Source organism: Eretmochelys imbricata, chromosome 1, assembly GCF_965152235.1.
Source record: "Eretmochelys imbricata isolate rEreImb1 chromosome 1, rEreImb1.hap1, whole genome shotgun sequence".
NCBI classification, from domain to species: Eukaryota; Metazoa; Chordata; order Testudines; family Cheloniidae; genus Eretmochelys; species Eretmochelys imbricata.
The window spans coordinates 245837547-245851685 of NC_135572.1; the positions used below are offsets into that span (position 1 = coordinate 245837547).

Below are 14139 nucleotides of genomic sequence, written 5' to 3' on the forward strand. Positions count from 1 at the left end.
TAAGTTTATTCACCTTCAAGTGCCTTGTGTCCACACACAGCATTTTTTTTAAAGTGAATTATTCAGCATTTTAGTTCACAGTAATTAATCCCCTTTGGAACAGGAGTAACTCCACTTCAGAGTGCGTTTGTTAGCATGATGGTTCATGCTACACATTCATCAATTCTAAGGCCAGAAGGGACCACAGTGATCATCTAGTCTGACCTCCTACATAACATAGGACTGCCCTGAATGAATTTCTCTTTGAACTAGAACAGATCTTTTAGGGAAAAAACCTACTAATTTTGATTTTAAAATTGCCAGTCATGAACAATCCCCCACAACCCTTGGTAAGTTGTCCCAATACCTAGTTACCCTCACTGTTCCAGTCTGAATTTGTCTAACTTCATACTTCCAGCATTTGCCTGCTAGACTGAAGAGCTCTTTTTATCGAATATTTGTTCCCCATGTATGTACTTAGACTATGATCAAATCACATTCTCTTTGTTAAGCTAAATAAATTGAGTTCCTTGAGTCTGTCACTATAAGGCATATTTTCTAATCCTTTGATCATTCTTATGGCTCTTCTCTGAACCATCTCCAATTTTTCAACCTCCTTCTTGTATTGTGGACACCAGAACTGGACAGCAGTCACACCTGTGCCAAATACAGAGGTAATATTACCTCCCTGCTACTACTCAATATTCCCCTGTTTATGCATCTAAGACTACCACTACATCCAATTCCTAACTACTCCATTTCTGGCAGTACTCCAACTGCTATCCCACACCTGGATTGGCCTCTCTCTGTACCATCCACTGCTTCGGGGTCATCTTGGCCAGATGTCCTCTCCCTTTAACTGATGGCATGCAGTCAGAAGTGTCCTGTCCCAATGCCAGGTAGTGGTAAGGTCACAAACCCATTAAAGCACGCCTGCTTCCCTACAGACCGCTGCAGAGCTCCTGGACTTGATTGACCTTTTCAGAGAGCTAGTCCCATTTGACAAAGTTACCGGAATGCAAACCTCTTCAGGACACAGTCAGACCAAATGAAGACCAGCATGCTCCCAAGGCTGGTTTCAGTGCCAAGTCAAAGCAAAGCAGCTCCAGCAGAGGTACCCGAAAGCAAGAAACAAGAGTGGGGCCTCCGGTAATGCTCCCACTACCCGCCCATACTACAATGACCTGGCTGGCATTTTTACAAGCAATGCTACCAGCACTCCCAAGAATGATATGGCAGACAGTTTTCCACAAAGTGTCGAAGACTATATGGAAAGGGCCCTCGACCCCATGTGTAGGAGGAGGTCTGATCAGGAAGAGATTTTTCTGGGCACCCAAGAACAGTACAACACAGCAGATTCAGAGATTATACAAGAACTCCATGTGGCTAGCCATACTGAAACTGCTGTTGAAGAGAGAGCTCTACCAGCAGCCAACCTGAAAATGCAGTGGATGAGAGTTGTACCACTAATTATTGTGTGCTGTATTACAGCACAACAATACAGAGGAATTCAAACAACTTTTTTTCTGGGTACCAGCTATCCACTGCCATGTCAGGTAACACCAGTAGCCTTTCTCTTTCTGCTGGATTTTTAACCCCTTCAAGCTGCAGCTTGCTCAATGGCATTTGTGTCACAGATTTAAAGAGAGAGTTTTATTTCCTTGGAGTATTAAATCCCACAACCATCAGCAACACTTGCTGCTTCATTTTCCCCCTTCCTGAGATGTTCTCCTTTCCTCCCCCATCATCCACAGCAGCATCCCTTGTGCTTGGCTCACACTGTCATTAGTGCCCTCAGCTTTTAGCGAACTTGAAATTTTGAGGTAAATGCATGGGGAGTTTTAAGGCATTCATGGTTATCAGAACTCCTTGGAATTAGAGCAATTATTGCTGGTTTCTATTTGTTTTGCAGTATACTTTATGCTGACTGGAGAGTGACATAAAAGAGAATTTAAGTCAAAGCCAAATCCCTATTTTGGCATGCACATTGCAAGGCAAAGTAGTTCTCTCAAGACTGCTTATATAACTAGTGTTTCCCTTCTACTCTTGCACCAGCTAGGAGGGACATCTTCCTGGTCAAGAGCAGCACTGCATATCTTCTGGGTTTGCCCATTGCCTTTCTGAACAAGTCTCTTCTATGTCTCCTGGGGACCTGCCTGAGGGTAACATCCACCAACAGAAGGACAGCCAGCAGAGGTGCACTTGTAATTAACAATCCAGCCCTTGCTGACCCCTTCACCCACCCAGCATTTTTAAAGGGGTCCTATACAAGAGGGAAGTAATTTGGAAAATGTCTTACCATCTCAAAATGAACCAGAGTGGGAAGAGAATTCCACATTCCAAAATTACGAGGCAAAACAACATTTTATCATTGTCAGCCTGGAGACTAGGGGTGCTACAGTATGTACTTGTGCTTTTTCTGACTTCCCTTAGCACCCGTAACACGCTGCTCCATGCATACAGGGGACTTCTCACCTGCTGAGAGGCTGACAAACCTCTGAGGGGAGGGGGGGAAAAGACACAAGGATATGCTCAAGAAATGAGGGACTGCAAAGGGGGAAGTGTGGAGAAAAGGTTTCCTGGAGCAATCATAAAGGCTCAAAATGGAGTAGTTGACCCTAGAAAAGGACACAATGCAGAGGCAAACAGCTGTGATGGAGCACCTTTTGTTACAAAGGTCAAGACCACGTCCTGACCCCCACGCTTCAGAGCCAAGCTCCAGCCTGAGCCACAACTTCAAAGCGCTGTCTACACAGCTGTTTTTAGAGCACAAGCCCTGCAAATCCAAGTCTGTTGACCCAGGCTGGGAAGCTCGCTTCTGTGAGCTATGTAGACCCTCAAGGATCCGAGAGGAAAACTGAGGATTATGGTCAGAGATGTTCACAAGCTTATGCAGTGGCTAGGGCTGCTTTTTCTGTTTGTGCAGTGCTGCTCTGTATTGGTTAGTGCTCATGAGACACATGCTTCTGGGCACCCCACAGTGGTGGTTGTTCCTGAAGGAGGACTGCCCCATCCCATAAGATGAGGCATCAGCTGAAACTGTGGTGGTTTTATTTGGCTTACATATGTCATAAATATAAAGGGAAGGGTAAACCCCTTTGAAATCCCTCCTGGCCAGGGGAAAGCTCCTCTCATCTGTAAAGGGTTAAGAAGCTAAAGGTAACCTCGCTGGCACCTGACCAAAATGACCAATGAGGAGACAAGATACTTTCAAAAGCTGGGAGGAGGGAGAGAAACAAAGGGTCTGTGAGTCTGTCTATATTCTGTCTTTGTCGGGGATAGACCAGGAATGGAGTCTTAGAACTTTTAGTAAGTAATCTAGCTAGGTACATGTTAGATTATGATTTCTTTAAATGGCTGAGAAAAGAACTGTGCTGAATAGAATAACTATTTCTGTCTGTGTATTTTTTTTGTAACTTAAGGTTTTGCCTAGAGGGGTTCTCTGTTTTTGAATCTAATTACCCTGTAAGGTATCTACCATCCTGATTTTACAGGGGGGATTTCTTTATTTCTATTTACTTCTATTTTTATTAAAAGTCTTCTTGTAAGAAAACTGAATGCTTTTTCATTGTTCTCAGATCCAAGGGTTTGGGTCTGTGGTCACCTATGCAAATTGGTGAGGCTTTTTATCCAACATTTCCCAGGAAAGGGGGGGGTGCAAGTGTTGGGAGGATTGTTCATTGTTCTTAAGATCCAAGGGTCTGGGTCTGTAGTCACCTAGGCAAATTGGTGAGGCTTTTTTACCAAACCTTGCCCAGGAAGTGGGGTGCAAGGTTTTGGGAAGTATTTTGGGGGGAAAGACGCGTCCAAACAGCTCTTCCCCAGTAACCAGTATTAGTTTGGTGGTGGTAGCGGCCAATCCAAGGACAAAGGGTGAAATATTTTGTACCTTGGGGAAGTTTTGACCTAAGCTGGTAAAGATAAGCTTAGGAGGTTTTTCATGCAGGTCCCCACATCTGTACCCTAGAGTTCAGAGTGGGGGAGGAACCTTGACAACATAGGACCCAAACTCATGTATTGTTCAGGTCTTGCTTTGTTTCTCTGAATGTCTGACTCTGTTTAGTTCCCCAATACCAAGCATTTTGTGAATTCATGAGATCTTATAATGGCTTCAAACTCACCACCAGGTGAAGTAGAAATTTTCCTAGGAGTGTCACAATACCCAGGAATCAACAAACTTCACTGACACTTTGAGGCTCCTTTACCTGTGTAAAGCACTTTCTCTGGATCTGATCTGATCCTTGCCCATCAATGATGAAATGAGATTCTGTCTTTTTACAATTTGCATTTGTCATTAAGTGTTAGTCCTGCTTTCTCCAGTTTTTCCAGGACTGCAAACAGATGTTGGTCATGTAGGGTCGATCAGTAAATAACAAGATAAGGATCCATTTGGCAGAAAGCCCCTTCCAGGAGTTGACATTGTCCTCTGGAAGTGTTCAGGAGCAGATGGTATTCCAAATGGTAGCCTATTGAAACAAAACTTTCCAAAAGGTATCATGAAGATCATTAGCATTGCAGATTCTGCAGCAAGTGGTATCTGCCAAAACCCAGATGGAGTATCCAATTTTAAGACATCTGTTTCAGTAAGTTATCCAAGACTGTGTTCAACATATAGGAGTACATGTTGCTCTCTGCAGATATTCTTATTGATCTTGGTAAGGTTTACACAGATCCCACTATTTGTCATTTTGGCTTTGGGACCACTACCATGCCAGCACACCAATCAGGTGGAGTGTCCATTCTGGAAATTACACCCATCTGATCTATGCAGCTGAACTCTTCTTTCACCCTGGGCAGTAATGGGAGGGGGACTCTACTAGATGTCGACAGAGCAAATGGTATAAGTTTAATGTGGTTTCTCCCTCCATTTCCCCCAGTTCTTCGAATAATTTTGGGAACCTCTTCCTGATCTCAGGTTCTAGGGCTATGATTGGTAGGTGGCTAGTAGCACAGTGCATAGGCCATCTACAATGTAGACCTCTTTGGATATAGTCTTCTTTCTTTCTGAGTTTCAGTGGTCAAAAATTTTCCTTTCACATTTAATGGGGACTGTCCTAGGACTTTCAATATCTTTTTGTTAGTTCTTGACATGTTCATGGTTTCATCCTACTGAAAAACGATTCTGGAATCACTTACATCAACTCCTGTCTATTTTGGAGTTTGCTTTATATTTTCCCAAGGCAATTCCTGATGATCAATTGTGGTTCTTTTTGGTTATCTCCTATGGCTCCAAAGTAGGAGTGTCTTCTGAGTCATGTTCTTGAAAGACAGGTGTAACCATATGTTTAGACTGGCAGACTGCTGCATAAATGTCCCTTTTTAAAAGACCTTTCCTGCATGTGGTGTTCTTGCTGGTCAAAGCTGTTTGCTGTGCGGTGGTTTGCCACACCATGGGCATTCTTTCATGCTCTTGCTGTATTCCTTTTCTTTACTCCATGTTAGCAATCGCTCTCTCTGGGTCCCTTTGTACTTGTACTGGTCTGGGTAAGTTAGGTTTCTGGGCATCCTGAGATATTTTCCTCCCAATGTCTGTGGTATCTACGGTGGATTCTTCCTCAAAGTTACTCCTGAGAAGAATCTCTTGCTTCTTTATGTATTGACTTTGCAGGACTATGTTCTTGACTTTTTCTAGTATGAGGTTAGGATCATTTTGAAGTGTTTCTGATAGTTGGCTGTCCCTCAGCCCTTGAATAAGCCTGTCTCTGATAAATTCTTCACTCATCTCCCCATAGCCACAGCACTGGATTAAGTTGTGCAGGGCTGTTTATGAAATCATTCACTGACTCCCCCTTCTCTTGCTTGTATAAGTGAAATGGTGCCTGCTCAAAATTACATTGTGGTGTGGCAAGAAATACTTCTCCAATTGTTCAACTGTATTGAACTACTTCAACTGAGCTGCTGTGAGGCTCCTGGGAAAGATAATATTCTCGTCTACAGATCCCATTGTATACAGCAGGGTATTAACTTGTTTGTCCTCTAATTGCTGATGTAAACTGGAATTTTGACCAAACGTCTGGAATCTGCTTATCCAGAGTGGCCATCCTTCAGGGTAATGAAAATCAAATTCTGCTGGGGGTGGGATTTTAAAAAATGCTGGGTAAAATGTAGCCACTTCTATTACTTTACCAGACTATCGTGTGTTTCCACCCCCACCCCCTTTATTCTTGCCTCTGTGGATTGAGGTGATGTGGCCCTTTAAGGGAGTTGTTGCTGTGTCCCTAGCTTTAGCTTCATGTTCTGACCCTCACTTACTGTTGCAGCCTGGACTCACTGTAACAGGTTTCTCTAGGTTTTGTGTTTTCAGGCTTCTTTGCCTTTTCTCCCAGCTCTGTGCAGTTTTTTGCCTGTTCTGGCTTGTCTGGAGGGCATGTTTCTCTGTTTCCTTTCCCCCGCTTTTCATAGGGGTGTTCTGTGATTTTATGGATGTTTATTTAATCCCACTCTGACACGAGGTAGAGATTACAGACTCACCCGTAGTTGGAGTGAATGCAAAAGAAGACTGACTTTATTTCCTACACAGTCTTAGCTCCTTGTTCTATGCCCCCTAGTGGTCACACTAAATGTTGGCTACTAATACCACCCCACCAACCTCCTGGAGATGGAGAAGAACACTTTCAAACACATCATCACTTACAGGAGATTGTGAGCCCTCCATAGTTTGGCAACGTTATAGTTCCGTTGGTCTTAAATTTGTACTGTGTTCATGTTTAATTGTTGTTATTCAATTAATATAATTTGTTACCTATGTTATTTGTTACCTCAATAGATTTTTTTGGTAAAACTGACTAAAAATTTTCATTGAGGAACAGCTCCCCTTGTAAATTCTTCATAAAACTCAATACACAAACATATTTTAGTAGTCTTCTTGGTAACAATGCATTTATTACCCACAGCTAACCCCTGGCCTCATAGTAGGAGCACAACATTTCCCTGACCAGTTGGGTCATTTTTCAGAAGCATCCTCTCCAGCTGTCCATGAAAGAGCAGTATGCTAAGCCACACTCATAGATTCATAGATATTTAGGTCAGAAGGGACCATTATGATCATCTAGTCTGACCTCCTGCACAACAGGCCACAGAATTTTACCCCCCACTCCTGCAAAAAACCTCTCACCTATGTCTGTGCTATTGAAGTCCTCAAATCGTGGTTTAAAGACTTCAAGGAGCAGAGAATGCTCCAGCAAGTGACCCGTGCCCCATGCTACAGAGAAAGGCAAGAAACCTCCAGGGCCTCTTCCAATCTGCCCAGGAGGAAAATTCCTTCCCGACCCCAAATATGGCGATCAGCTAAACCCTGAGCATATGGGCAGGATTCATCAGCCAGATACTACAGAAAATTCTTTCCTGGGTAACTTAGATCCCACCCCATCTAATATCCCATCGGGCCTATTTACCATGAATATTTAATTACCAAAACCATGTTATCCCATCATACCATCTCCTCCATAAACTTATCGAATTTAATCTTAAAGCCAGATAGATCTTTTGCCCCCACTGCTTCCCTTGGAAGGCTGTTCCAAAACTTCACTCCTCTGATGATTAGAAACCTTCGTCTAATTTCTAGTCTAAATTTCCTGGTGGCCAGTTTATCTCCGTGGCTTTCACTGCACCGTAGCAGTGTCTATGCAGGTTGTTTCTGCTTAGCAAGCTTGTGTGCACTACCCTACCATGTAGCCAGTCCTTGAGTGATGTATGAAGGAGGTCTCAGCCTGCCACTATGAAAACACCTTTAGAATTTCTAAGTAATTATAGATGACAATTTCCTAACTCAAGAAGTGTTGCATCCAGCACAGAGGGAATTTTATATTAGACTTTGTCTTGTTAAATAAAGAGGAATTGATCACAGAACTAAATATTAGTGGTAGCTTAGGGTACTAGTGATCATGACTTTATTCTGCTTGCACATAAATTTAATCAAGTCCAAACAATTAATAAATATACTTGGTGCTTTAAAAGGTCAAATTTCATAAATCTAAAACCAACTATGAGTTAAATCAATTGGGAGAAATAATTTAAACAGAAAAATGTAAATGATAATTGAGGATTGTTTAAGAACATTTTACTAGATATCCAAAAAGTCACAATCAAGCAAAAAGGCCATACTTTTAAAAAATGGCTTAAAGGGAAAGGGAAAGCAGTTATAATAAGAACAACATATAACAAATGGAAGAAACATTGATAGTAATGACTATAAACCAGAAGTTAGGAATTGTAGAAAATTGCCAAGGGAAGCAAAAGGACACAAGGCAAACTCTCTGGCCAGCTGAGTAAGGACATCATTTTATTTTTAAGTATATTAGGAATAAGAGAAATTCTAACCATGGTACAGGTCCATTTCTAGATGAAAAAGGTAGAATTGTCAATAATAATGCAGAAAAGCAGAAGTGTTCAATAAATATTTGTTTTATATTTGGGGAAAAGCCAGATGGTTTATTACTTTCCATTCCATCAGTAACTAAGGAGGATGTAAAACAGCTGCTGCTAATGCTAAACATTTTTATATCAGCAGATCAAGATAACTTGCTTCCAGGAATTTTAAAAGAGCTGGCTGAGGAGCTCTCTGAACTATTAGCGATAATTTTCTATAACTTTTGGAACACTATAAAAGTTCCAGAGGAAAGCTAATGAAAGCTAATGTTCTAATAATTAAAAAGGGTAAATGGAATGACCCAGATAACAGTAGGCCTGTCAGCATGGCATCGAACCCAGGCAAATTAATGGAACAGTTGATACAGGAGTTCATTAATAAATAATTAAAGGAAGGTAACATTAATGCTAGTCAAGATGGGTTTATGGAAAACAGATCCTGTCAAACTAACTTGATATATTTTTTTAAAATATGATTACAAGTTTGGTTGATAAAGGTTATGGTGTTGATGTGTTGTACTTAGGCTTTGTAAGACATTTGACCTGAACCGCATGATATTTTGATTCAGAAATTAGAATGATGGCACACAGCAAATGGATTAAAATCTGGCTAATTCAAAGGTCAAAATATAATCATAAATGCAGAATCATCAGGAACTAGATGTGTTTGTAGTGGTGTCCCTCAGGGATTGGTTCTTGGCACTATGCTATTTAATATTTTTATCAATGACCTAGAAGGAAACAAAACGTCATCACTGAACATTTGCAGATGACAGAAAGATTGGGGGAGTGGTAAATAGTGAAGAGGATGGGTTACTGATATAGAGCTGTATCAATCACTTGGTAATTTGAGTGCAAGCAAAGACTGTGTGTTTTAATACTAACAAATGTAATATTGTACATCTAAGAACAAAGAACATTACCCATACTTACTGGATGGGAACTTTATCCTGGAAAGCAGTAACTTTAAAAAGGACTTGGGGTCATGGTGGACAATCAGCTGAACATTAGCTCTCTGTGCTACACTGTAGCCAAAAAGATTAATGAGTTCTGTGGATGTATAAACAGGGGAATATGGCGTAGGAGTAAGGTGGTTATATTCTCTCTTTATTAGGCACTGGAATATAGTGCCCATTTTTGGTGTCAACAATTCAAGAAGTACTTTGAAAAATTGGAGAGGGTTCAGACAAAAATCATAAGAATGACTGAAGGGTTCAAGACAACCTGCTGTCATAAGTATTAAATCCAAGTTTTGGATAAGTATCCAAAACCTCTTCTTTGTGTGTGTGGGGGGTGTGTGTGTGGGGGGGAGTTAGATATGGGAATGAGGTCCAGTGGCTAGAAGAGATGAGTGGAAGCTGGGTCTCTCTTGGTTTCTCTGTTCCTGGCTCTATCAGATTTGTGATCCTGGGCAAGTCTCTTAACTTCAGTCTTCCTGGAATACCTAACATAGTAGGGTATTCAGGTATTAAATAAGTATTTATGAAGTAGTTTGAGACCTAGGGTGAAAAACACTATATATAAAATACCAAGTAGTAATATTTGTCTGTCTGAATCCTCTGTGGCTTGCCCAACACTAACATAGCTTTTTATTTGGGGAACTTTTGACATAATAGATTGCAAGAAGCTCCTTGAGGGCTTTATACCTATCCTTGACATGATGCATCTGCTATAAAATGCTCTCCTGTCATTGATTTTCAAGCAATAATTCATCCAGGTTCCTAATAAACACTAAAGGGGCCTTAATCAATGATAAAATCTTCCCAGAATGCAGTTTTTGTTTTTAAAAATGTGTATTATGAGTTCTAGAAATGCAGGAAAATTTCAGACTGGTGGCAGGGGTTAGAAAGGAGTTTTGCTGGGGGAAAGGAGACCACACAAGGACTTGACTTTTTGGGTCATGTGGATACCAAAACCTTCAATGTTCTATCTCTTTTGTCTCAACTTCGGTGTAATCTTGACTTTGGTATAATTTAAACAGTCTCAGAAACAACCACCCTTTGAATATTGTACTGCAGAAGGTGAACAATTTTGGGACAGAGAACAGCATGAAGCTTCATAAACCAAGGCAAAACTTAGCACACAGCTCAGGTATTTCGGCCTGAACTGTCAAAAGTTATGATTCTAAGCCGATAAAATTTTTTGCAGCCAGCTCTGGTATTTTAGGGCTTGATTCTCAGGGATATTGAAATTTCACAATTCTAGATGAAGTCAGTTGGAGTTGCAGGTGCCCAGGACCTGTGAAATGCAGGTGTCCCAAATTGGGCACCTAAAATTAGAGGTCACTTCTGAAAATTTGGGCCTCAATATAGATTTGTGGAGTTACAACAGTTTCTTTCTGTCTACACAATAGATACCCAATAGTATAAATGGGTGGCATAAGTACTGTTGCTAGTACCATCCCTCACACTTATGTTGTAGTCCATAGCATTTCAAATACCACCAGGTCAGAAGGATAGTGTTTTATAGCTACTTTGCACTTATCTTGCACTGGTGGGGAAGGTGAGTAGAGAAGCAGACCCCACTTTTAATCACTAGTACGACAGCATTTAACAGTGGTTCATGAGTCATCCAGTGACACTATTGGATGCTCAGAGGCAACTGTAGTCATGTGATCTCTTGTGATCAAGATCTTTGAGATATGAGTGGAAACTAGAGAGCTGTGAACTTTCAAATCCATATTATAGTTTTTATGCCATTTCCTCTCTGTTCAGAACCAAACTTAAGGGGATTGCCTGGATCTGGGTTCAGATGAAAACTTCTGCTTCACTATAACAAAAATAAATACAGTTATTTAAGAATGAGATTACTTTTCTTTTCCAGTACTGCAGCCTCACCTTATCTTAAAATGTTAAACAATATAGCAAAAAGGTGTATCTCTAATAAATGTATTTTCAAAAGATTAGGTCAGTAGAATTCACCCAGATCAAGCCAAGCTCCATTAATATGTATTTGGACAGTGTGAAAAGGGTGAACTAGTTAAAGCCCCCCCCCCCCCCCAAAAAAAAAAAAAGATATGTCCTGTAATGTTAAATAAGATATTTTAACTCTTAACTCATAAGTATGAATACAATTTTGTTGGGGTAAAACTAAGCAAAATTCATGGAACTGTTATGGGGGGAAAAGGTACAAAATCAGAGTGTGGTCATGGTGGGGCTCAAGCTGAAGCCAGAGCCTGGTCACCCAGGGCTGACAGCCAGAGCTCAGCTGCCTGGGGCTAAAACTGAAGCTGAAGAAGTCACAGAGACCTGTTAAAGTCACAGAACCTGTGTGACCCGTGTGACCAAATAATATCCTCCTTCTTAAGCTACTAAATAGATTTTCTGCACCCATGTGGAGCCTTACTGAAGTTGAGGGGGCTCCATGAGGATGCCAGGGGTCTGACAGTGTATATTGCAGTTCAGAATCAGGGTAAAAGGAGGTTAAAACCACCTTTACAAATTAAATTAAATGCAACCTTAACTATGGAGCCACTAATTATACCTGTCTAATAAGAGCTTCAAAAAGCTCTGAGTGGTCCTAAGTGGGTCTTGTGCTCTTCCACATCTGATGAATGGGCTGACAAGACACAGGTCATATGGGTACATCCCTTGATCAGACCATAACCCTTTTACTGGCAGTGTAAAGTGTATCCATGCTCTTTGTAGCCTTCTCACCTTACTCCCACCCTCTTCTCCTCCTGCCTTATGCCTTCACTCATGTGACCCCTTATACCTTCAAAAGTCTCCTTTTCCTCCTCCACTTACCACCTTCTCTCTCCTTTAAAATGCTTCTTTAAAAAATGCCTCCTCTTTTCTCACAGTTGGGGACCCCCAAAGCTGAACTCCCTGTGCTCAGCTGTCGCCCTTTGCCATATCTTGTTTAGACTGTAAGCTCCTGTGGGCAGAGAACACTTCTTATCTATGTTCTGAAGTGCTGTGCAAATGTGTTATGCTGTATGCATGGATAATTAAGAACCCACTGAACTACATTTTGTTACCATGTTTTTTAAAAGAATACATTAAAATCATACGTCACTTGAATATACTGGAATCCTATAACTTCATTCTTGTCAAAAAGCCTCTCTCCCTATTTGCTCCATTTACCCAGTTGTAGGTCATCTCTCTGCGGCTCTGTCTGTGATGGTCGCTGGCTTTTCTGAAATACACAGGAAACGCTTCCCTCAGGTGGAACAGACTCTGTCAGGCAAGGTGCTTCCAGTTTCCTCCATGCCTTGTTTTCATCTGGCTCCTCAGTACATTTTACTTGGAGTGGCTGAAGCTTTGGTAACTCCCACCTGTAAGTACATTTTATCAACTAACAGGGAATTAAATTAACTTCACAAGAATTAAAATGACTGTCATCTGATTTCTCACCCCTGGCTCTCTTCCACGGGCTTTCTGAATAGGCTTATTCATCACCTGCACTGAAGGAGCTTAATTTCTGTTCTTTGCTGTACTGCACAGTGAACAATAATGTTCTCTGAGATTAGGAGGATTTTAGAATTTGTCAGTCCTGGTCAGACCATTGGACCATTAAATCTTGTAATCCACCCATGAGCAGTGGAGCCAATAACTACAGTAGGCAAACTCCATCCTTTCCCACTTGTATGTTGACTTTCTACCCTCTGCAAGCTGTTAATTTATAGTGAGAAGCAAGAGATTTGATTACCCTTATTTTAGCTTGCATAACTACAAATGTTGTTAGCCTTCAAAAGGTATTCAGAGCTCTTTTAAAACAGTTGTTTTACACTTACAGTAGTTGACTAAATGACCTTCTCAAGTGGTGAATTCCACAGAAAGAATAATATATTGTGTATATTTCTCTTCTTCTTGTTGTTGTTCTAAAACAATTTCAGAAGTGTTCAGATTTTACATAGGGGTAGGAAATAGCTTGAATATTTTGAGCATTTGAATTTTCATTCTTATACTCTTAGATTTCTCGGAACTGAGGGTCATGGTCTCACCCAGAGGATAATTTTTCCTGGATTTAATGCTTAGCACATACATAATGCATCTTCATCCCTATATCTCAAGCACTTCACTGAGGCAGGTGTATCAGAAAATTGTGACCTTCATTATTTAGCTTAAAAAAGAAAGGGTTAAGAGGTGACTTGATCATGGTCTATAAGTATCTGTATGAGGAGAAGATTTTTGATAGTAGAGGGCTCTTTAATCTAGCAGACAAAGGCATAACAAGGTCCAATGGCTAGAAGATTAAACTAGATAAATTCCAACTAGAAATAAGGCACAAGTTCCTAAAAATAAAGGTAATTAACCATTGGAGCAACTTACCTAGGGATGTAGTGGGTTCTCCAATACTCAGTCTTTAAATCAAGAGTGGATGGCTTTCTATAAAATATGCTCTAGCTCAACTAGGAGTGATGGATTTGATGCAGGAACTGCCTGGTAGCATTTTATGGCTTGTGATATTCGGGAGGTCAAATTCTGAAAAGATAGGAACTGGTGGAATTAAGATTGCTGGTGCATCCTGTTCGTAGGGTTGCCAAGGCTCTTGAAAGCTTGATTTTGCAACCGTCATATTCTTTATAGCTGTTTTTTTACAGTGTAATTTCCTAAGCTTTTTAAAAAAGTAACCTGAATAAACAAATTCCATCGTGTGGAACAACACGCACATATGCACGACACACCCTGCCATGAGTCATCAGCCGGTTAAGGATCTTTAGATCCACTGCACAGACATATGCCACTTAAGCTAATGGAATAACTGGTAGTGTTAGGCTGTTATCCACTTCTTCCATCAGTTTTCTAAGAGATTCTTCTACTCCTCTGGATATTTCTAAGCCAAGCATGA

General features: G+C 40.9%; 1 protein-coding gene across 1 annotated transcript in view; it reads left to right on the top strand.

Annotated features, from left to right (window-relative positions):
• The window catches only part of SLC15A5 (solute carrier family 15 member 5), a 64775-nt gene that overhangs the window by 28702 nt on the left and 21934 nt on the right, over window positions 1–14139 (top strand). The window contains exon 7 of the mRNA XM_077807486.1: window positions 12436–12624. Within this exon, the coding sequence (XP_077663612.1) occupies window positions 12436–12624 (189 nt within the window). The remainder of the gene's footprint in view (window positions 1–12435; window positions 12625–14139) is intronic.